General features: G+C 38.5%; 3 protein-coding genes and 1 non-coding gene across 5 annotated transcripts; 1 reads left to right on the top strand and 3 right to left on the bottom strand.

Annotated features, from left to right (window-relative positions):
• Positions 1–2,424: 2,424 nt before the first annotated feature.
• On the top strand, positions 2,425–7,271 carry ninj1 (ninjurin 1). Its single transcript, XM_034532455.1, has 3 exons — positions 2,425–2,801; positions 5,324–5,561; positions 6,515–7,271. The coding sequence occupies exons 1-3, from the start codon at positions 2,745–2,747 to the stop codon at positions 6,655–6,657; spliced, it is 438 nt and encodes a 145-aa protein (XP_034388346.1). The 5' UTR covers positions 2,425–2,744; the 3' UTR covers positions 6,658–7,271.
• On the bottom strand, positions 7,272–11,927 carry card19 (caspase recruitment domain family, member 19). Its single transcript, XM_034532454.1, has 6 exons — positions 11,821–11,927; positions 11,297–11,436; positions 10,300–10,456; positions 10,095–10,157; positions 9,795–9,860; positions 7,272–9,627 (listed from the first exon to the last, which is right to left on the bottom strand). The coding sequence occupies exons 1-6, from the start codon at positions 11,864–11,866 to the stop codon at positions 9,518–9,520; spliced, it is 582 nt and encodes a 193-aa protein (XP_034388345.1). The 5' UTR covers positions 11,867–11,927; the 3' UTR covers positions 7,272–9,517.
• Positions 8,095–8,222, bottom strand: LOC117731540. Its single transcript, XR_004609549.1, has one exon. It is a non-coding gene; the product is annotated as a U6atac minor spliceosomal RNA (small nuclear RNA).
• A 953-nt stretch (positions 11,928–12,880) lies between the features above and the next one.
• LOC117730640 (protein bicaudal D homolog 2-like) lies at positions 12,881–24,078 on the bottom strand. Of its 2 annotated transcripts, none has more exons than XM_034532481.1 (8): positions 23,570–24,078; positions 19,871–20,083; positions 18,749–18,901; positions 17,862–18,326; positions 16,423–17,415; positions 16,075–16,226; positions 15,382–15,598; positions 12,881–14,240 (listed from the first exon to the last, which is right to left on the bottom strand). In XM_034532481.1, the coding sequence occupies exons 1-8, from the start codon at positions 23,807–23,809 to the stop codon at positions 14,238–14,240; spliced, it is 2,436 nt and encodes an 811-aa protein (XP_034388372.1). In that variant the 5' UTR covers positions 23,810–24,078; the 3' UTR covers positions 12,881–14,237. The 2 variants fall into 2 exon arrangements, with proteins under 2 accessions (XP_034388372.1, XP_034388373.1); XM_034532482.1 differs by lacking the exon at positions 23,570–24,078 and adding an exon at positions 20,690–21,148.
• Between the last annotated feature and the right edge of the window lie 807 nt (positions 24,079–24,885).

Here is a 24,885-nt window from a genome sequence, read left to right as displayed (position 1 = left end):
GCGCTAAGCCTCCAACGGGAAGATGACTGGTAATAAGGCCCACCAACCAGTGACAGTATTATGGGCCAGATCATCTTAATTATAGCCCACTCAACCACAAGCAGTCCGTGCAGGGAGGCTGATGAATACGACCCCTTCAGAACATAGTTATTAAGAATATGAAATGCTTTGTCCAGTAATTTCTCCAAACACAGTGCAAGATTTTCCAGAATTATTCCAGAGCTATACTACTGTATGATAAATATATTTTTTTTTTTATAATTTATACCATATTATAAAATACATTTAACTACTGTTCCTACTGTCTTGAATCTCTACAGTTATAAGTTACACATTGTGTGTGTGTGTGTGTGCCTATTTGACATGATTTCATTCATTCATGTGAAGTAAATAAATGTGACTTTTAAAATCCTAAGCTTATTTGACTTTGAATCATATGTAACCTATCTGTAATAGATTATCAGTGTCATACAGGAATACTCTGCATTGGAACTGCACCATTATGGAGCAGGCAGCTTTTTGACAAACAGAAAAATACTTTATGATTGTGGATTTGCATTCACAACAATGCAATTGTAGATGATTAAACATCACAATGAGGTTATTCTCTGTCACAATTTAGCTGAGCACGGCAGTACAGTGTGTGACAAGTATATGACATAAGCTGGTTTGTTCTCAAGGCTGCACAATGACAACGGACTGACAATGCAATTTAATGCTAAAGGTTTCATTGAGGTGAAGTAAATAAATGCAACTTTTAAGAAGGATTAATTCAAACCTTATTAGAAGGTAAACACATATAAATATACCATTATGTTTTTTATAATTTCTGAAAAAATTGTAATAACATTTTTATGGCTTCCTAAACTTTTTTTTAAATGCATTGTATGTGAAATATTTTAATGATTTTATAACATACTATATACAACCCTTTATCGTGACGTTATTTATGAGATTTGTATGTTTCATGATTTATACTATAATATTTCTATGACATTTTTGTTTGTTTTTATGTAAAACTATAAGCCGATCCTATAAACTATGATATTACGATGCCATTTTTGCTGCACTTTAAATATGACATTTCTTTGACTTTACTATTACATTTTCATGGCATACTAAACCTTTTTAATAACAAACTGAAATATAAAATGCATATGGCATATATGATGTCATTTTCAGGAATTGTTCAATGCCTACACATTGTCTTTAATGACGTAAAGATATTTTTCATGGCATAATAACCTTTCTGACATTTCTTTAGTGGCAAACATTATGCATTAGGCATTCTTTACAATTCTTTATCTTTTTGGATCATATCATTACAATTGTAATTATCTTTTATACTACACATACTACCACATACTATGATGTTTTGAATGGCAATTATATATACTAAACTCAGACTTTTATATTGACTTTTTCTTACAACTATAATATAGCATGATGATATTTTTCTGAAATTTATATGGCACACATATTTTATTAAATGTATGTTACATTTGTATTGCATTGCGATATATTTTACGATTCTTTTATGGTTTTCTTACTATGATATTTTTTATTATTACATTTTAATCACAATTTTGATATGTATGTATATGATAATGTTCATGACATTTCTACATTGATTTTATGTCTCTTTAATGGTATACTATAATATGACATGTATGACATTTTAAACTCGTATTTGACAAATTATATTTTGACTTTTGTCTGACATTTTTATGGCATAAATTCATACAACAATAATACAGTTTTATAGAATGTATAGTTATAACATTAGAATTAACTCTGGAAAGTGGAGAACGTTATCTGGCATCTGCTTACAATTTTAGGAATAATAATGTATTTTTTTTTGCCTATAAAATGTCTCAAGAAGAAGAAAAACACACACACATAAAAAATTGGAATAATTGCCAATTCTCTAACAATAAAACCTGGTTTTCATGTAATAACTTAGATGTGGCATCGGTGTAGAAGTAAATATCTGACCAATGCCAAATTCATGTTGTAATCAGTTTATTTATTTTTATTTTGCTTCACCAAATCCAATTCGTGTTACTGCTGGGCGACTTCCAGGGGCCCTGGAGAACTCAGACTGTCTATATGCACCAAATTAATTAGTTTAATTGATTACATTTATTTGGTTGTAATATGTATACACTTAACTTACATATGCGGTCTTGTAAACAGCTCTGTGACCAACTTTAGTGGAAACATATTTAAGATTGCAGATGATGCTATGTCTAAATGTGGGTTTAATTAAGTTATGACCAATCTGTAGCATGCTGTCGACTTCGACAGAGTTGAGTCTCTCGCATGTAATACCGCACTAATCCGCAGGGCCGCAGTAGAGAGTTATTTACCCTCACGGTCTTCACGGTCTGACAGCCAACGAGACTCCAGCCCGAGTGAAAGAGCCGCTTCGCTCACTCATTACATCATGGTTTCAGTTCAATAACCCAGTAGAGAGCATCGCGAGTGAGGAGTCGAACCGCCTCAAACTTCCACTGACAGCCCACATTCTGGGTTTCGCCCCCAAGTTGGAGGGGCGGTAGCCTAGCTGGAGATTATCTCCCCCTCTGTCGACACTGCAGTCTTTTTTTGTGTACACATCCTGTACCCGTGCCCGCCGACTGGACCACCGACTATTTTGAAGCTTACACTATATAAATATACAGTATATATATAAATATAAATATATACCAGCCCATTCGGGACATAACGCGGCTATTAACAGGATGACTTCGGAAAACTTGGAAATGAACGGTGATGGTGACCGAAACGGCGGGTTGGAGGTAAGAGAAGTGAAGTGGTGCCGGCGGCTGAGGGCGTTCTGCTTCCTCTGTAGCCTGGCGGAGAGCTGCCACTCATATCCTGTAATGACCTATAATCTCCTCAGAAACATTACCGAGTAACGGGTTGAGATATTCGATACGCAATCATATAAACGTCTGTCTGCTCTTCGTCCATCTCTCCCATCATCCGTTCGCCCGTCATACAGATGTGTGTTGTTCTGCAAACCGACCCGGTGTCACGTCGAGTGTTTTATAGTATTTTCATTAAGATGGTTTCTGCGCTAATTGAAACGTTTTCGTCAATTGCGTTTTGTGTGGTCCGTCGTCCCGCGGCTGTCTCCTGAGGATCAGTTGACTCTGAATAATGGACCTCGTTAGGTCGTACAGTGTGTTCAGGAATGTGGATGTGGTTCAACAGCCAGTGACCCGAATCAGGGTTTGAGATGACCGATTCAAACTGTCCTCGTTGTTCGAGGTCACATCTCGGAATGAGACTACAAGCTTAACAACCTCTCAACTATCCGGTGATACTGTGTGGAGTATTAGTTTGAGTAAAGCCGGTCCACCAGGACCAGGTATTTGGTAGAGCTAGAAAGTACATTTTTAAATGGGAAGTGGTTGTAAATGGTGTCACTAGGGATTAACTGCAGGCTCACTTCTGTGAAACAAAAGTAATCTACAACTACTTTCATTATTAGTATTACTATTAAATGTTTTGATTGAAAGGATTGTGTTATTCTCTCTTTTAATTTGTATTTATGTAACTTTAAATGGAATATCTTTGGCACTTTGATTGTTATTGGACACAAGCAATTTAAGGAATATCGATTAACCCACAAAGAATTGCTGACACATATAAATACTTCAATAATAACTGCTTGCAGGCCTATTTGTTTCAGAGCTTGAATTACCTTCAATGCTAAAATTAATATTGGGTTATATTTGAAACATTTTGAGTAACTTGGTATTGTTGGTTCCTCTACACTCCACTCAGATGAAATCCCTGAGCACTGACCTCAACTCATATGAAGAGAAACAGAGGACTCGGGGATAACCCTGGTTTCCCGTGATGTAATATTTCCAATAATTTTAAATGAACCATTTACCACAGACTCATTTCACCTGTAGAGACAAACAGAGCATATTTGTTTGCGGTTCGACAAAAAGGAAGTAAATAGATTCCTCAACTTCCTGTCAGTCAGTGCACTTAAGTGTTAATTGCACAGGAATTTCTGCTTCCACTGACTTTCCACATCACTACTTATTGCATATTTAGTTTTATCTATTTAAGAAACAATATAGCATATTTGATAATATGATTTTCTGTGAGCTTGATTATTGTTATAAGTGCATGCTTCACATGTGCTCACTGTATGTTTGGTGTATTGAAACATGTTCATAAGCGTTGTTCCAATACATTTGGGTGGAGGCATGTTTCATGTTTCAGATGTGTGACCTGCAGCCGGAAACCCAGGATGTGGCACGACCAATTCTGTTTGACCTTTAGGGCGGAAACCAACTCAGGGACCTTCCAAGTGACGAGTGTTCCAGTTTGAATAAAGCCACTGAACACTTTCACTTCTGCTAATATCTTTCACAGCAAACAAAAGCACTGTGATTGCACTCTGCCATGCTAATCAGTTCTGATATCAGTTGTTGACATTGAATTGACAAATGTATTTTGTTTGTTATGACGTTGGATCCACAAGTGACCAACTTCCCTTTGTTCTTACTACAACCTGATATGTCCCTTCCACAACCCCCACCTTTCCTTTCTTATAAATATATATATATATGTTCAGTGTGTCTGTGTGCAGACTCATAGTGACTCATAGTGACGGTACCTCTTCTTGCAAGAATAAATGATTTCACAGATACGTTCTGGTTCTTCGATATTCGCTATTTCAGCTTTAAAAGACTTAACAGTGGGTAAAGGCAAAATGTGTCATCACACTGACACAGTTCTGTCATTTTAAATGACAAGTTGGAGATTTTAGGAGCTGAAGAATATTCCCACATGCACTCCAGCTGTATAAGGGGAAACCCTACATTTATGGACAGTCACATGTTCATCCAACGTGATGGTAGCAGAGGAGTGCTTTCATTTCCTCTGTGTTAAAGTAACTTTTTGAATACCATGTTGACACAAGTTTCAGGACATAAAAGTAGTGATTTTGCTGATTGAACGTTTGTGAAAGTGAAAACGCTCACAGCAGTCTAGGGTTCATTAACTCATGTTTGGTGGAAGGGTGAAACACGGACCCAGGAAGAAACCATGCTGGAGCGGATTTGAATCACAAATAATGTTCCACGTTTGTGACATTGCGAGATAGGCCATGGCCATGGCGGACATCTGCTCTCTCTCAGTGCTCCTCGATTTTTTTCACGTGTTTTTTTCACATTTATTTAGTTTTGACCCATTAATAAAAGAAATATAAGAGATATACCTGACTAAGCCTTTTGAGGTATCACATTTCTACCCGTCACTTATGTGTCATACTGATGTCAGTGTTTGTGTTTAGGTCTCGCTGCGTGGGCACCGGAGAAGGCAACAGGGGCCTCTGAACATGAACCACTATGCCAATAAGAAGAGTGCAGCAGAGAGCATGCTGGATGTGGCTCTCCTGATGGCCAATGCTTCACAGCTGAAGGCTGTCATGGAGCAAGGACCCAACTTCACCTTCTATGTGCCCCTTATTACTCTCATTAGCCTCTCCCTCATCCTACAAATCCTAGTGGGAGTTATGCTCATCTTCATAGGTGAGTGTGCAACCTATACTGCAAACTTTAGCACTCACACATTAGGAGATTTACAGTGATACCAAAAGTATGTATTGTTATGTTTTGTTTCTGCTGCACACAAAATGTGTTAGTGTCTTTTACTGCACCATTGTGTAAAGTATATTAGAAATGTGCAAAGCAGACAACTGTGTGTAAAACTCAGTATCCAAACCTCCCACGCTTTGTGAGGCACTGAAATCACACATGAACACAACCTCAATAAGTTACACGTGGAACTTGTTTTGGGCCAAAACGCGTAACAATGTGTGTGCATGCGTGACTACGGTGTCACGCACATTGTGGAAACTGACAATTGTTTTCAATTTGTACTCAGATTGTTCTCAGTCTTTGTGTTGCCTCACTGTTGATATCATTAATGTGGAAATTGTATTTCTCTCTACAACCGCACATCTTTTCTACTAATATAAAAACTTGAGAAATGTATAAACTTCCTCACTCTGTGTTGAGTGGTTTCCACAGGTTTACAAAGGGCGATCAACAACCAAGGCCCTTGAAATCCTTTATGCCCTTCATTTCACAAGCACACCATCTTATTCTTATCAGAGAATATTGTTGTGACTGAGAGCTGAGCTTTGAGAGCCACAGCAGGAAGAAGCGCCTCTGCTGTCAGACATTTCAGTGCTCTTCTAACCTTTGGGAAAATATGTTTTGTCATTGGAGATTTGCCAACACAAAGATAGCCAGTATAAACTAGTCTACAGTCCTTTTTAAACCAGCTAGGCACGTAATGCTAACTGAAGGGGAAGCTAATGATCACCCGAGGGTTAATTTATACCTTCTGCTCAGTAAAATGACTTCACTGCTAATCTCACAGGAATATATGTGCTGCCCCCATGTGGTGGAAAGGAGGGCACTCCTACTGACTTAGCAAACCTCAATAATGCCCTAATGTTTCATTTCTGTTTTGTCAGTGAAGTGGAACCTGAATGATGAAACCATGCACTACAAGCTGAACATCATGGAGAACGTCTCCACGGCCTTCGTCTTTATCATAGTCGTGGTCAATGTCTTCATCACAGCCTTTGGAGTCCAGCGACCCAACCCAAGTTCTTGATCACCATGTTCCTCACTCGCCTGCTGTTCGACTTAGTGAAGATGGACTTCCACATTATTTATGCAAATGCACATGAATATTTATTCACCAACTAAATGGCATTGCTGGTGCAATTGTCTTCATGTAATTCAACCTCCAGGCTTTAGGAGACCCAACGTACCCTGAAGATCAGATGGCACGTGTGTGTGTTTCAGAGTACATTTCGTCTCTAACCATGGCTATAGACAAACATATGGTCAAAAACGTAATCACTAAAGCATAATCCAAAGGACTTTCTTATTATTATGAGCACCAGGAGCAGTCTGAGCATACTGCTGCTCAGGTGGCCTTAAAAATGGTTTTGATGTGGTGCAAATTAAATAGTTTTCACTGTTAAAAACCTCAACCAGTTAATGAAGTGGACCTTACATACTTGTTTTTTTTAAGTGATATGCAAAGTCTAGTGTGTAGTGTTTAAACAGAATTACTTGTATATATTATCTTATGTCTTCATGTGTTTGTGCATTGAGGTATGTCACTTTTTTTATCAAATATTTTCAAAGCTTTTACATGATTTTGTGCTACACACTGGGAACATTTTCTAATTTCATTTATAAAGAAATCTACAAGAGTGATAAGATGTGTTTGTCCTTTTTATTCTTAGCATGCATTGTTTGTATTATACAAAGAGAAATGTCTCAGTTCCACAAATAATGGCACTTGCAAATTTAAGGCATTTTTACACCACAGAGAATGTGACAAACTGTCAGGCACTGGTTTCAATATAGATTTCAGAGTATAGATTAATTGACAAGCATCAGAAATCAATTGCCAACATTTCTTTATAAAATTCAAATAAAAACATAGCCATGTAAGTTGAAAAAATCTGTTTAGGTGTTTCTTGTATTGGCTTTTGATATCCTGAACCATACATAAAACCATAAAGAAAAACAGTTTAATAAAGCACCATCATAACAGTTAATGTATTTGTAGAGACCCTTCTTTATGTTATTCATTTCAAAGAAAGTGTTTATAGAGTCTGATAAATACCATCAAGTTGTATCTGGCTTTTAGGGGTAAATTCCTTTTCTGCCAGACTTTGTATTAAAAAAAAACAAGTTATCAATAAACAAGGGGCAAAATGCACAGAAATAAGAAGAAAAAAACGAGGATGACGGAATTCATTCATAAACATTTAAATGTAGTGCGTGTGGTACTCTGAGATCAGCTGCAGATGGAGGGTCGATGTTTGGGTAATCCTCCGTACATTCAGCACTGCGCTAAATACTACAGGTCAAACATTTAAATTAAAGTTGTCATCCTGCCCGTCCCAGACACGGGAAATCACTCAAGCATACTTCCGGTATTTGGGGAGAACAGATGACGTGCGCTACGATCAGGAAATACGAACTACAGAGATAGCAGGGCGTTGTTTAAAGAAAGTCAAGGATGTACCATCAAAAAATGTGGTTAGAGATGCCACGAAGTAGGTGGCAGTGCCTTAACCGTATGTGTGTTGATGGCCACTAGGGCCAATTCCATCCTTGTCAAGGGGAGTGCTAACCTTCTCTCCTTTCATACAACACACCTCAAACATGGCCACTGGCAAGCTTATATACAATGAGCTAGGCAGCTTGGTTTTACTTATGGTGTACTCTCCGGGTTGTAAAAATAATAATAATAATAAGAATATATATATTAAACACAACTATTAAATGTTTCCCTTTACACGTGTTGGTTGTGGCTACGCTTACGTTTTACACGTCTTTATTTGACAAGTGTATCTTTTTGTTTGGGTCGTAACTCTACCCATAATGCACTGCACTAGTAGAGCAGGCTATCATTGGTAGAAGCAATCACATGACTGCAACTTTCGCCTAAAGTATTATTCTCTGTAGACAGCTCGATTTTTTTCTGGCTGTTATTCATATGACTAATCTTTATTTTGTTATATACGTGAGAAGGAGACTTTCGAGAATCCCTTTTGAAACCACAAACCAGCACATTTGTGCAGTTTGGTGAAGTGGTTCACGTTTGGCCACAAGAGGGCAGCCATGTTCTATCAAGAGCTCGTGACAGTTCCTTGTCTTTATACATCCAGTTGACAGTAATATTTGTTTCTGACTCAATTTGGAGAGAGCATTACAATTAATTTTACGATGCTTGACATCAGGAGTAACTGAGCAGAGAAGGAAGTATAATTCTTAATTATCAAAGTGTAAGAAAGATCACACAATGCAGGTTGTTGCTTTCTGCATTCAAGGACAATAAATATATACCGGCAAAATGTACTGATGAGATGAAGGCTATTCTTTTTCTTAGAAATAGATCCTGCATGGCAAATAATGTACCTGCAATTGTTAATACTTAATTTATTTTAAATGCCATATTTTATCACTAGTGCGGTCAATGTGTCCTTTTTCAATTGGTTTGTAAAAGCGGTTTTGTCATATTTGTATACAAATGTATGTGTAACAGGAAACATTACACAAATATCAAGAGCAATGATATTTCTTTATATTCTTCAAATTCTGCCTTTTTTGTTAATTTTAAAAAGTGTTGTCAAACTTGCTTAATTAGCTTTTTTTTGTCTACATTGTGTTCATCCTTCAAGTGCATGCAGTTCCTTTAATCCACTTAAATAGATATCAACACATGAGGAAATAAGAGCTAAGTGCCAAATGCAGATCTGAATTTACCCCATATCTAAACTTCTCTACAGCCAGAAATGTAGATAACACGCAAAAAAACTATATGCAGTAAACCTGTGTACAAACTGAGTATTCAACTCCCGAAAAGATATACGGTGCTGTGCTTTGGTACAAGTGGCATTTCTAAGAGCAGTTCTGCTGAAGTGCCTGGCTGTGAAGGACTTACTCCCTCACTTCATGAGTCTTTCTTCAGTGTACCATATGAGAACCTCCTGTGCTTTTCTTTTCAAACCCAGAGCAGCCGTCCCGAGAGTCCGGCTACCTCCTGTCACTTTGGCCTCTACGGGACAAAGACATCATCTTTGTTACACTGAATTCACAGCATAACATGGAGTTATATTTTCAAAAATATGTATGCACTAAGGTTAATATATTCACCGGGCATTAACATGGACAATATCTGACTTGCATTGTCAGGTGACGTTAAACAACTGGAAAAGTACTTACCACTGTAGTAATAGAGTAAAGCCATTCCCACGGCAACGCTGAAACAGCCCATAAAGAAGAGGGGACCTGGAGAGAGATAAACGCATAACTACATAAATGTAGTTAACTAGCTGATGTGTGTTAGTGCTGAATAACCACCTAACACACTTCTAGCCTGGAAAATGTTTTAATCACTGACTATTCCTTATTTGGTGGTTTTCTTAAGTTCGCTAAATCATCTACTGATTATTTTATGGTCTTGCAGTTCGACAGTTTGAATGTTGCACATATATTGACATACGTTAATTCAAATCTTCTTACCTCTGTCGTTCAGAACATATCTCTGTTGGTAGATACGTGGATATGCCAGTGGATCTAAGGAATCTGGATCAGATTGGTTTAGTGTGCTGAATAAAATTTAGAATATACTACAATACAGAACAACATATGTCAAATCCATTCTGTAATATCCAAATAATAAATGAATATCACACATGATATAGAGGAGCAGTTTTAGGGGACAAACCTCTGAGGCGGAGCCGTGTGGGCAAGCTGTAGTATACCTCCTCCACATGCAAGTGAAGAGCTCTGTAAAACTCTCGGCATGCTTCCTCTCCTTTCCCCTGCAGATGCGCCAGAAGCTCACCGAGTCGGACGCTTGTGGGCACGTCCAAGTTTCTGAACTGGAGAACAACAACAACAACAACGGTTATAACATGATTGTCAATGATATGATGATATGGAATTTCCTTTCCTGGGGTGCTTGCTTACACAGCTTGCCCTTGACAGAATGAAGGCTCTCCACTGGAATTATTTTGTAAATTATTTCATTTATTCACATAAAAATGTTGTTTTATCATGTTTACCTGCTGTCATGAAATGTGTCATGAAACTGGGACATGATTTTCTTGGTAGAGTTTTTAACCACCACCTCTGTTCGGGCCAGACAACCCATGGACCAGAATGTATTTGGAATATGAATACAGAAAAAGAAATATTTGTACATGCAATGATGCAACATAACTAAGTAGATTTGCTTAAGTAATTTAAACTGTATTTGTTGAAGTACAATTGTAAGGCATGTGTGCATTCTTACAGCACTTTCATATTTTACTCCCTTTCTGGGAGAGGGGATTTCTTTTCCATTATTTTTTTCCCAGATTTTGTTTTTCACAGTTTCACAATTTTTTCATGGAATATAATGCAATGTATATTAAATTACAGCACATTCAGCTACATCATTAAATATTGCTTACAAGTTGATGCACCGGTAATATTAGGAAAGTAAAATACTATAGTATAACACTGGGAGGATATATATATATATATATATATATATATATATATATATATATATATTCTGCCGGATAATGAATATAATATGTTGCATAAAACTTTGCTGTAGGTTTTCAATGCGGAACTTTGACTTAAACCGAGTATTATTGCACTGTGGTATCGCTTGTACTCCTCCTCCACCGCCTGCATGGGACCACGACAGTAAAGTACTTCGTATGAGGACATACTTTTGTGGCCTCCTTGTCTGAGAGGATCTGTGGGTAGATTCGGTTCAGCTGCAGGATCACTTTGTCCACCAGCTCCGTGTCCAGTCTGCGCTCAGTTTTGAGGAAGGCGCTGTCCTCCGTCAGCTGCTCGTGAAAACTGTCTGTCCATGTTCACAGAGACACGTTCAAAACAAGCGTTAAAACCCCGTTCAACAGGCAAGCCTTGCGTACCGGGCGGGACACCGAGAGGAAATGGGACATTACAGTGGCACGAGAGTGAGAGGGCACGGGCAATGTGGAATGTCGCAAAGACACGTCCGTTGACAGCTATCGTGTCGATTTACGCTCTTTTTAATGGCAATTGTGTTGTTCAGAAACTTTTTCAGAAGTAGGACTGAGACGTTACACTGTCATTGGCCACGCGAGGCAGTCGTTAAAGTCGTTAACGCCGCGGTAGTGTTCGTGATTTGGAAGTAATGGGAAGATATTAACGCGGACTACATTGTAAGATAAATCGCTAGTTCTCGATTAAGAAAGACACAAACCTCCCATTGTGGAGTCCCCTCTGTCCTCTGTGTGGACACGCCCCATGACGTCACCTCGTAGGCGGGGAGTAGCTTACGTAAACCTCTTTCAAAAAGGGGAGAAAAACTATCCTTTTGACCGGAAATGGAAATGAATATTGCAAAAGCTAAGCTAGGCAGTAACATAGGTATGCATTCATTTAATTATTGACCAATACAAACTATGTTATATACAGACGTGATGGAATTTATTGAGAAGAAAACTAGACATTTTGTTTTGAATAGGGGCAAATACATTATAATATAATTATATATATAATGTGAGTCTCAGAATTTAAATGGTTACATTTTACATCCACACATTTGTTCCCCTTCCTCCAATAAAAACGCATTTTTTAAAACAGTATTTGATCCATCCATGTTTCATTCGAGTATAAACAACAAACAAAAAGTGTATGTACATTACTCGCAAAATGAATAGCTTATTGTGTACACATTGTTAACATTAAGTATGTGGTCTTTATCTATTGTATTTCTCATTTATATATATATGTGTGTATTTAGTATTTAGTTTGTATGTACAATGTCCCTTAGCTGCTGAGTGGTCTGTATGTATGTATGTTTCAGAAAAATAGACTAAACCCACGGAACCATTAATATTGTATTCACTGCCGACTCATAATATAGGTTATGGTCTAAAAAACAACATATATATATATATATATATATATGTAAATCTATACATACATACATATATATATATATATATATATATACATACATAATATATATGTGTATATATGCATATATATACACACACACATATATATATATATATATATATATATATATATATATATACACACACACACATATGTCTCTATATATAGACATATATATATATGTGCACATGTACATGTATATATATATATATATATGTATGTATATGTATATATATATATATATATATATATATATATATATATGTATTTGTTCTCAAGAGTGAAAGAATAAAGCACTTGGAAAAATAAAAACATGTTGTGGAATGGTATTTTTGATGCATAAAGAACAACAATCACGCTATTGTGAAAGTTAGATTTATTTCTTTACCAGCCATAACTGTTAGTAGAGACAGCAGCCCAAAGTCATGAATATGCTTGTGTTTAACCCCAAGTTCAGTCTTGTCAATATTATGGCCAGCCACCTTCGCTCAAACTCCCTTATGAAATGAAGAGGATGATGACATCCTGTAGTCTGAACAGTGTCAAATAAATACAATTGCAGTTATAATAAAGACATACAAAACAAATCAATTAGGACCAAGCATGTGAGCAACAATGTGTACAATATTTTTTAAATAGCATAAACATTTAGTTGTCTCTTTCTTGCCATGTTTGCAAATTGCACTTGTAACACAAAATGGTACTGCAGAATTGTTGTTTGCAGATGTTAGGAGTCAAAAGGTTTACAAAAAGTTGTATTAAAACAATTACATTTAAAAACTCCTTCATGAATAAAGTTTATGAATACTATTAACATCTGACCTTAACTTAAAAATATTTAAATAAGCTTTGCATCAATACCTTTCCTAAGTCATAACAAGAATACTTGAATTTGTAACAGTTCTGCCATGTCTACAAAAGAGAAGCCCAATTATACAACATGTAGTAAGACCTTGAAACTGAAGCTCCATAATTGCACGGTCATATAGTGAAAATAATATATTGAATTATTTTTTTAAATAAGCGAACCAGGAGAATTGGTTATCAAGAACGATGATAACTTTGAAAGTGTCTCTATGGGTTGATAGAAAGGCACCCATATGTTTAAGGCCAAAAGGAAAAATACTAAAAAGGTAGACTAGTGTAGGAATTCAACCAGTGAGTGAAAGCTCTGGTTTTAAAAGAATAATTACATACTCTCTGGATTTATTGGTATAAAATAAATAGGGATAAAAATATATGTTGACTCACTTGAAAATATCACCAATAATCTGGTAGATTAACATGCACATCCGGTAAAAAATATCATACAATACTTGAAACAATTAGTATGATTTTTAAAAAGAAAGAGGAATCACCTAAGAGCAAGTGAGAAACAAAAAGTGCACAGTCAGGATTACATAGGCAACGGGTAATTGGCAAAACACTCATCTGGATTCTTCCGGTGGTGCAAAATAATAGTGGCGCATTGAGTCGGTGGATTGATGGAGGACTGCAGTTGGCAACTGATGCGATGAGTCATTCTTTCTGCATGTTCAACATTATTTTACATACTTGTTTTGGCACTCTAAAACAAGGCCCCTGGAAAATACTGTTGTATATGTTCTTGTGTTGGCGACAACATGATTTTGACCATGATTAGAGAGTGAAGGAACCAGATGACTGGCAACTGTCAGACACTGACGAACCTCCTTAAGGACACTTGGCATGATAGATTTACTGCAAATGGAAGAAAAAAAAAAGTAAATCACATTAGATTAATTCTTGATTGATTGTTGAAATTTCAATTTTCATTTAATTACTGAAATGAGGTTCATGAAATAGCAGTTAAGAAAATTAGATGGGAGCAGGAAGCAGAAGAGTATGGTGTGTAATGCATGCAGGCTTCAACAAGTCACAGATACCACAGGAAACGTTTCAGTGATCTCAAGACAATTATCATTCAAATAGGTTTTACATCACTCTTATATTCTGATAAACCCTTTTAATTCTGAATTTATTGAAAACAAAAAATAGAGAATAGTATCTTGTGTCTTTAAAAAAAACATGATTACTGAAGTAAAAACTGAGCATATTAAGACAGTTTTTCACAATTAAATAAATAAATACAAAAATCGGTATCTCACAAAACCGGTTTTGACCGGTGATAGAAAAAGACAGTTGTATTATGAAAAATTAATGGTTTCTAGAACAGCAAGGACGTAAATATCAAATAGAATAACAATTGTAAAATAAAAACATATTTTGGACAACTCCTAATTAACGGTTTCCAGCTCAAATTATTAAGCACTTGTTGACATCATGTTTTGTTGGTTACGTTTAGCATCATCCTCTTTGCGACCTTCCCCGACAAAACAATCACTGGCACACTAACGCACAGAACTCAAACAATTTCCAATTAATTAATTAAATAGCAAATTGTAAAGGCAGACGGGAAGATGCTCAGGAGATTGTTGCCAACTGAATAGCTTCTGTATATTTAATTTACCATGACAACATCAAATTCAAACTAAAACTTTAATTAAAATTGATTTTAGAGTAAGAAAGGATCAATAATAGCAGAAAAGAAAGGACTCAACCAGTCTAATGTCCTAAACACAACCATGTATTGTTAACAGTACAAAAGCATTAAATAGTAACAATACTAGTATGCCATATTGTCTTAGAAGTATAATGGCTCTACAGACAGAGCTCTTAGTGTTAGAAAATATGAGTGTATGCAAAGTCTGAGAGAAATACAAATCTTAAAATATAGATATAGAAGTTTAAAAAGCCCACATAAAGCCTTGTATGAGAACCCAGTTCCTCCACTGATGCTTTGTGGCCCAGAGTTGGTTCTGCAGTACAAGTTCTGACTTACATGATGGCTGGAAGAGGCTCCCTTGGCCTTTGTTTTGCCCGTGGCATTGTTGCGGCGCTCCTGCTCATGATCAAACTCCAAGTCCTCCAGGCGCTGGGTCAAGGCCAGTTTCTGCTGGATGGCCATACGCAACAGAGAATTCAGGGTCTTCTTCTCATCCTCGGCAGCGAGCAGCTGCCTCTGCATGTCATCCAGCTGGGTCACATACTCATCACACCTGACGGAAAGAGCGTGGAGATGTGGAGAAAAGAGGAAGAGGGGAAAAGGAAGATACACATTATTTCCAGCAGATGGAGCAATATGCCTTGAACTGCTGCTACTGTCACATGTTTTCTCCATTTCCCAGATAGCATTTTCCAGATGGGAAGAATACCTCTGCTAGCTCACTTGCTCAAGTATTACATCAGAAATTCCCACAATGGTTTGCTTCTCTCACAAACATGCACACTAACATGAAATAGTTTGAATTAATTTCAATATGAGGAAAGAATTGCCAAAAAAGGCAGAATTAGCATAATATAAAGAAGTATCATTGCTCTTTTGATATTTTTGTAATGTTTCCTGTTACACATACGATACAACAGTTGTCATGCATTATTGTGTGAGTCCTGGACCACTTAGCTACCAGGATGCTACATGATGGTTCATTTTGTGTTCGTCTGGAATTAAATGTGTGATTATGTACAATCATACCTTGTCGCAAACATGGCTCGAAGAGAAGAGAACGTTGCAGCGTCCTCTTTCAGAGCCTTAAGTTCATTGCGGAGCTTCGTTATTGTCTCGGTCACCATGCCCTTCTCGCTGTTATACTTACTCTTCAGGTTGGTCAGAGCAACCTCAGCCGTCTAAAAGGAAAAAGATCTTATATAACCATTCATTCATTATTCATTAATTTGGTGCACTTCTGTCGAATCTAAACTCAGAGGTTATTTTTAGCTTAAGACTACTATCCTTTTCTGTTGTACTTGTCAGTTTGAGTAACAATGAAGAAGAGAAACAGCAGCCATGCATGCACACTAGCACACACATACAGACACACACCTGTTTGTTGGCCTTCAGCACAGCTCTGAGAGTGGCGATCTGTTCCCTTTTGGTGCTTAGTAGAGACTTCAGTTTGAGGATCTCGCCTATGCAAGCCTCTTTGTCCTTGTCCAACACTGTGCTCAACTCCAGATTAGCAAGTCTCTGACGTGACAGTTCTGTGGTGCGGTCCACTGCCTGCTGCAGGTGGCGGATCTGGTCCCTGATGATGGCTACGAGGTTGTAGACGTTCATGGGTTCTGGCCGGTGTTCTGGGACTGACACGACCATGGTGCTGCTGGAATTTCCAGGTTCAGTCTCCGTGATCAGCCCATTAGTGAGAAGTATGGAAGACTGGTGCTCCTTCCCTTCATGCCCCTTCCTTACTATGGCCTTTCCTTCTTTGTAGTAGTCGAGCATGACACGGTTGGGGGTTTCATTGTTGCACATACACACATGGTTGTAGAGATTGGCCAGCTCTTCACTGAAGGCTATGAGCTCATCCTGTGCCACATTAAGGCTGCCAAGTGATTCTCCTGCTGCCTCACTGACCAGACGGAGCTCCTTCTCCAGACGAGCCACCTCTGCTTTGTCTACTTGGCTAATCTTCTCCAGGGACGCCAACTTTGACCTCAACTCCTGGATGTCACTATCCAGCCGCGCCCGCTCACCTTCATACTGGGTTCGACACTCCTCGTACTGTGACCTCAGAGTCTTCAGCTCCTGCCTCAACTCCCCAGCTTCAGACACCGCCACAGTGTATTTACACTGAAGAATCTCGGGTCCATTGATGTCTAGCTCGTAGTAATCTCCGTCATCATGGCTGTCCCTGTCTTTTTCACTGTCGAGGGCAGAGTGGCGCTCCTTACTGGCCTGAAGTTTCCTCATTGCAGTGAGGTTCTCCGTCAGCCTGTTGACCGTTTCCTTTTGCTCAGCCACAGTCCCATAGGCCTGTTCCAGGTGCCTCTGGTTCTCCTGGAGAGAATTGATCAGGGCGGCTTTCTCCCGCTCCACCTAAACATGAACACAAAAGCACAGTTGACAGTCAGTTGGCAAACTTTATAGCATCTAATAAAATAATATAAACATTAAAGCAGCTACAGCCCTTTGGACAGCTTGAAGAACGCACATTGTATCTTTATCTCCTTACCACTATATAATCAAAGCCAGGACTCTCTCTCTCTCTCTCTCTCTCTCATATAAAAATGCATACACAATTGATATGGCTATAGATCAGATCTTTAACTCTCCACATCAAGTGTTGATCAATGTCTACGAATATAGTAAGCACAATAAACTTCTGTGCACGCAGATGCAGTGTGATATACAGATATGTTAGAGTAGAAAGTTGAATTGACTTTTGAGTGAATGTGTAGAACACAAGGAATCAGACACACTCAGAAATACACTGTAGTCATTCTGCAAGTGATGGAGCTGGATTGTCAAAGAGCATTTCATACCTGCACAAGCTGTTGTTTAAGCTTCTGGATCTCAGAGATGTTGAGCTCACTCAGCAGGTCATCCACCAGACTGGGAGCCGGCTTGAAAGCATCTCCTCTCTTGTTCCCAGCAGCTCTGTTGTCTCCATCACCTTCACCCATCTTGGCCAAGCCGTTTTCAAAGCCTCTGATGAGATCATCGTTGTCTGGCTCTGTAATGGTGGAGGAATCCTCGTGGAGTTTTAGGTTGTCGAGGGAGACACTGAAAGAGCTGCTGTACACAGAGCCGCCGATGGTCATATAGTGGGAGAGCTCCTTGCGAAGAGTGGCCTTCTGCTCACGCTCCGATTTAATCGTTTCCAAGGCCTCCGTCAGCTGTCGCTCAGTGATCTCTCTCAGACGCATGGCTTCCTCCTGCTGGCTGTGTAGGCACTGCGAGTCCTCCTCCAGACGGCGGATTTCATGCTTGAGACCTTCAAATTCCACCTGAGCAGATGGTCAAAAATATTAATTAAAACGTTAATAATTTTACAACTACATTGATTTGTGTCAACTTAAGTTTCTACATTACGCCAAAGTGCCTAATATAGTCCAAAATGACCATACAAATAGTGTCCAGTGCCTATAAAACCAAACTATAGATGTAATAATAGAAAAGCATAAAATAATATAATGTAATTAGTAATTACATTATATTATTTAGTAATAAGTATTACAATTTCAAATTGTAGCAAACGTCAAAAGTGTAGGGAAGGGGACATGTCTTTAATGCCTTGCCTCGTCACTTTCTTACATGACCCAATAACAATGTGCCTATGAGTGTAGTTTGAGTCACAAAAATATGACTTTTTTTTTCCCCCCAGGATTTTCACCCAGTTCAAAATCATGTCCTACCTTCTTTGTCTTACCTGGGTCTGTCTCAGCACGGACACTTGTTTCTGAAGAGAGATGTTCTCCTCCTCCAGCTCGCTGTAGTCCTGCAGCAGACGAGCTTCTCGTACCTTGTACTCTCTCAGGTCATCACGCAGCTGACCACGCTGCAGCTCTGCCAGCTCTGAATTCTGTACACAGGAGTAGAGTGGAAAGAGATGACAAGTTATGTGAGAATGCATGACAAAAAAAAATACATTAACATACACTCTTACTATCTTTGAGTGGAAATTCACCCAGGCAGTGCAAACTACATCCTTGCAACTGTCTGGTCAAATGAAATGAGGATGAGCATGCTTCATATTTCACATTTCACAGGGGCAAGACTTTGGCAGGCAAGTGTCATGACAGAAGGCGGACATGGTCCACTTACCAATCCATGCCACGGAGAGCCCTGGCAGAGGGCATCCTTTGTGTCACCCACACTGGACCATTACATCATCTCTACTGACCCTCCCCCACTTCAAGCACAAACGTCCACTCTCTCACAAGTCACCCTGACAACTAGTCTGGTCTCCATGTCAGTCTTAACTTAAGTTACTTCTACTAAGCTACTCTTTTATACTATTTCGATTGGAATTGACTCAATTATTGGATACCATTTCAAACACAAAAGTAGTTTGATACTAGCCTCCATTTAAACTGAAAGCTAAACTAATCAGATTTTAGGGCTACCAAAAAAGTAACATTTGATTTCAGAAAAAAATATGTACACATTTTTATAAACACAAAAGGCCAAACAAAAAAGAATGATAGATACGTGTGTCATTCGGGGAACAATTGCAGGATAACATATTAGAAGTGCACAAAAATAATAATAATAATCTACAAATGAAAATGTAGCTGACGCTTTTATCCAAAGCGACTTACAACACATTCATACACTGCCAATCCTCTGATTGAAGGACGAACCTGTTCACCACTGCGCCACAGTTGCATACTGACGTCATCAACAGAATGTTGGATAATTTAACAGGGAGATTACGAGATGCATTTTATATTCTTTATAAATTAGGCCCAGCATAACTGATTTTATTCAAATGAGCACAAAATATATATTGTAAATCTGCTTTTTAATACTTGTATAATTTAACAATCACCTCTCTTATCTCCAGGGCAATGGAAGACAGGCGATCATTTTCAGCTTGTACGCTTGTGAGGGAGGCTTTGGTCTGTCGGAGGTCATTCTGCAGCTCTAGGAGCTTCTGCTGGTAGAGAGCCTCCTTACTGGCAGACTCCAGCATCAGTGACTCTTCCCTGCTTTCCCCATCTGCTGCCACCTTCCTGTGAGCTGAATATGCTTGTCCAAAGGCCTGGGGACAGAGAAAACGGAAAACATCAGGGAAAACTACTCTAATCAAGGAGTTATAGCTGGCCTGTTTTAAGACATGTACACAGAATCACAAGAATGACCAGAACAACTACAGACTGTGGCTATAGATGAGGGTCATTTTACCCAAACTGTTTATTAAAAAATACAGAAAGCCTGTCATGAACTGAATTCCTTACAGACTGTCCATTTTGCCTATAGTGTTACAGAAGACCATTCACTCCCAAGTGCTGCGTTACCCTGCTGCTACAATTGGTTTTATGTCTATGTTCATCTTACACACCAACAGAGCATGAAAAGGGAATATTGCATGCATCGATTACATTTGTCACATGACAATCCGGAGCCAGCTTGTAGGCTGCTGTCGTCCAATCCACATTCAGGGGAAGATCTCTCATTTAGTTTTGTCTGTCTTAGAAATATGACTTGAGACTTGATGAGTTTAACTTTGAAATAGTCAAATACTGTTTTGAAATTGATCTGAAAAGCTGCTGCATTTTTGTCATATTTCAGTCACTTTGGACCATGATAACCACACAAAACTCCCCAAGATGCAGGAGGAACTGGTGACACATTAAAACACACTCACTCTCTGGTCGAATAAAGGCCTTTCCATGGCCGAGAGGTGGGCAAGGCAGGGTCTAATGGAGGTATTGATAGAGTCTGAGCAATAGTTTAAATAGAGTTGATGTCAGATTCCCACAGCCATTGTAGACATCGAGCCAACGAGCAGAGCCAAACTGGTGACGTAACATCTACTGTCCAAGAAAGCCCTGAAAGCCATCACAAAGCTGTAGCTCTCCTTCTCAACAGCATCGAACCCCAACTTTTATTCTTCAAAAGTTGTGAGTCAAACTAAAGGATATGTGTGATGAGCAGTGGTCAGTCGTATTGTGAAATAAATCTGTAACCTAAAGCACTGAGATTGCTGATGGATGATTCCTTCACTGACTCACTCTACTAAAAAGAGAAGCAGCACTCAGAATCACAAGATACCAAGACAATGACGACAACAATGAGTCACATTGTCTATTCCATCAATGTGGACAAAAATCACCAACTGAAAATCATGCTAGTCGGGATGTGTAATTTATTAACAGAAAATAGAGCTGTAACAATTAGTCAATCAATTAAATCAAACATTAAATCAAACATTCCCTGGTTGCAGCTTCTTCAATGAAAGGATTCAATGATTTTCTTTGTCATATATGAGAGTGAACTGATTCTTATTTATGGTTTTGATTGTTGGTTGAATAAAACACACAACCTGAGCACATGACCTTGGACTGTGGGAATTAAACAAGCATTTTCATTATTTTGAGATACTTAATTTACCAAACGATAAATCAAAGATGTTTTTATTAAAATAATTGCTAGTGGCAGCCCCAATTGAAAACTGGACTAAATTCAGTAATGTGTAGTAATGCTTGTGATTATACAGACCTTTTTTCCCCAGCTAATTAAGAGACTGATTTGTACACAATATTATGCATTTGTGGCTTTCTGGCAACCGGTGAACACTTTACTTCAATTACATATTCTAATAAACAAAAATATTAAGAGCGAGTGATGGAGATATATTCAATAACAAGTGGCAACCACAACTGTTGCATGTTGAGTGAGGCCAATGTGGAAATGCCTTAGGATGCAGCTCTTAGGTGTAATGAACTGGCTGAACGACTCAGACTAAACTCAACTGAGCAGAGTGAAAATCCCACCTTCTCACTTTAAAGACCAACATTTCCAAAATGTCTCACATGTTAGGATCCCAGTAGCTAATATCGCGTCTTCTTTTGAGTTGGGTAAAAACAGCCTCAGGCAGCTGAATTAGATGGTGATGATGAAAGATGAAAACCTCCTTACCATGTGAACCAAGGTCTCTTCTGACTGCTTTAGTGACCGAACCCAATTGACAAATCCCCAAAAGGTGTTCCTAGTAAGGATACATTCAGGGAAACCCGAGGCTAGTACTGCTGTAGTTGTGGGTTAGAAATGTCTCTCTATCAAACAGAATTCATTTTTAAAAAAGAGATCAGGATAAGGAAAGTTATAAAAATACCATGGAGAGATATTATCTTTCTCAAGGGTTACTTTTAACTGAACAGCAAAACAAGTCTTAAACATGCGTCTTTTCTACTCGAGCCTTATGGCAATCGGGTTTAATGTTTATTGAACCAAACACCTCTATGTAAATCTCCACAAAAGCATTTCTTCTAGTCGAAAGTTGTATTCTCACTAATAAGAATCATAATTAAAGACAACTACAATAACATACTCACTAATAAAAGTATTATTTCAACTGTAACTGTTCAATCTGTAACTTTGATCGTACTTAAAAATAAATCTATGATTTGTTTAAATCCTTAAGTATAAGTGTCTTCCTATCTTGTCTGTCCCATCTTCCCATTGAAAGAACATTTTAGATATCCACAATTTTTTTAACAACCATTGTCATTTTGGATATCCAAAACGTCATTCTTTCTGGGGTAAATTAACTCTCTGACCCTTGCCAATAATGTGTATGGCTATCAATCCTTCTGATATCTAGAATGTATATTCTGGATATATGCAATAAAGTTTTTACTAGGAAAAACTAACAAGTCAGCTATCTAATACAATTGTTACTAGTCATAACCATATACTGCATGTGGTCATAACTGAAATGAGCTCGTAGATATCTGAAAATGAATTTTTACTAGTGATAATGCAAATGTGTACTAGTCACAATGTATCTTGAATATTCAACATTACATTATTGACACGTGACATTTTCTTTCATTTTGGATATCTGAAATTAAAATAATGACCGGGAAGAATTGAAATACAGATATCTGCAATACATATCCATTCTAGCTATTAGAAGTTAAACCCTTCCTGTTACCTTTAAACCCAATAAACTAAACAGCAGGTTGGCCATGTAGGCATCTAAATTTGACATAGTGCTGCAGCTGCAGACATCGAATTTGAAGGCCTCAACCTTACATACCAAGAACAAGTACGGGCATGCGACCAAAAAGAAATGTTAACTTTATCTGTCAATGTGAAGAAAACATAAATGTTAAACCACACGACTACCTAGAACACTGTCAATAGCTTTATTGCTGCCAGATCAATCTGTCATAACCTTATGACAGACAACAATCCCAGAGACCATTAGCTTGTCAGTTCACTCTCACTGTGTGGTTTTTGAGGGCATGAGCTCAAGTTCTACGCCTTACAGGAACCAGGCCCATGATTGGTACAGCTGACATAACTCCTGATGGTTCTGATTACAGACGGCGGGCTTCTGACTGACACGTTCAAAGCAGGAGACGGAACGTGGTGGTGCACCAAAACCTTAAGTGTTAATAAACTGCGAACATAATGTTTGCTTGAACGGAATTCATATACCGATACAATTAACGTCAGGTTAACGTCAACACTAGACATTTTAAAGTGCCGGGGCTTCGTGGCTATGACCTCAGGTTACCTCCTTCAGCTGATCCAGCTCATGTCGAACCGTCTCGTATTCTGTCTCCAACTCATCAAATCGCTGCTTGAGCTGCTGTTTCTCCTCCAGCACCGCCAGCCCGTACTCCGCCGCCTGGATCTTCTCATGGGTCGTCTCACGGAGCTCCCGGGTGAGACGCTCGACCTCCACTCGGAGCCAGTGTGGCCCGGACTCAGTCACCAGTACCGCTTCGGGGAATTCCTGCTCCTCCGTAGACATCTTGGTGAGCCGCCGACTCACAACTGTAACGGGACCAAGCCCTAGCTAGCAAGAGCAGCACACACAACCACCGCGACCACAAATCACTGCAGTCGTTGTTTGAGCCGCATTGTTGGGACTTAAATGGCGTTAAGTTCCCTTTGGCTTTTCCCGCAGCAGACTTCAACGATGGTCAGCCGAGACGATACTTTTGTCATTTTCGAGGAGTTTCTTCAGACTCTTCGTGAAGCTGACAGAGGAAACTTCAGTTGAGATCAGCGATTGGAAAAAGCTACCCCTGCTACACGGCATTCAAATTGGTATGAGAGTGGAGGGAAATGTAGTTTTAAGTGTGCCGTCAGTATCTCAGCGACTATGTACAGCAGCTGCCGTATTTACTTCAAGTAACAGAATGCATTGCGTGGGCTTGGACGCGATTCAGTACCTATTGAAGATGATAATGCAGCACTGCCATCTAGAGATGTTGTGGTAAAATTACAAATATACGCAAGAGAGATGTTGTGATTATGGCTATATATATATATATATATATATATATATATATATATATATATATATATATATATTAAAGGTGTTAATGTTTTTTCTTATCTTTGTTTACCGATGTAAGGCCAAATGGCAAACAAGAGTAGATTTGTCATGTCCATGTTACACTCTTCCATTAAATAAATTATTGAACCCTTGCCAATGAGCCATGACACATCGTACTGTTAAAGGCTTCACACATGAATGTGAAAGTAAGGCATTCTTATCTGGGACTTCCCAACATGTTGACGTGACAGTTCATAGATCTACAGAGTGGTTTGACTGGTTCAGGAAGTTGTTTCCTTGGTGTTTGGTTATGCCGTTAGTGTTTCACCTGCCTGGAGCTTTTACCTGGAGCTGAACGATGTGCATGCCATGGCATGGGCTTTCCCCTGTGGTAATGTGAATCCATTCCCTCACTGTACACTATAGTTATACATTTATTATATTACTATATTTCATTTTCAGTCTCCCCTCTCTCTCTTTCTGTCTCTTACAATAGCCTACTTTGTGTTTATCTATAAAGCTATTTGTGTTGATGTGTTTTCTAC

This window comes from Cyclopterus lumpus, chromosome 5 (genome assembly GCF_009769545.1).
Source record: "Cyclopterus lumpus isolate fCycLum1 chromosome 5, fCycLum1.pri, whole genome shotgun sequence".
Taxonomy (NCBI): domain Eukaryota; kingdom Metazoa; phylum Chordata; class Actinopteri; order Perciformes; family Cyclopteridae; genus Cyclopterus; species Cyclopterus lumpus.
Note: the sequence above shows the minus strand (reverse complement) of the source record. Positions and strands in the feature narration are given on the sequence as shown.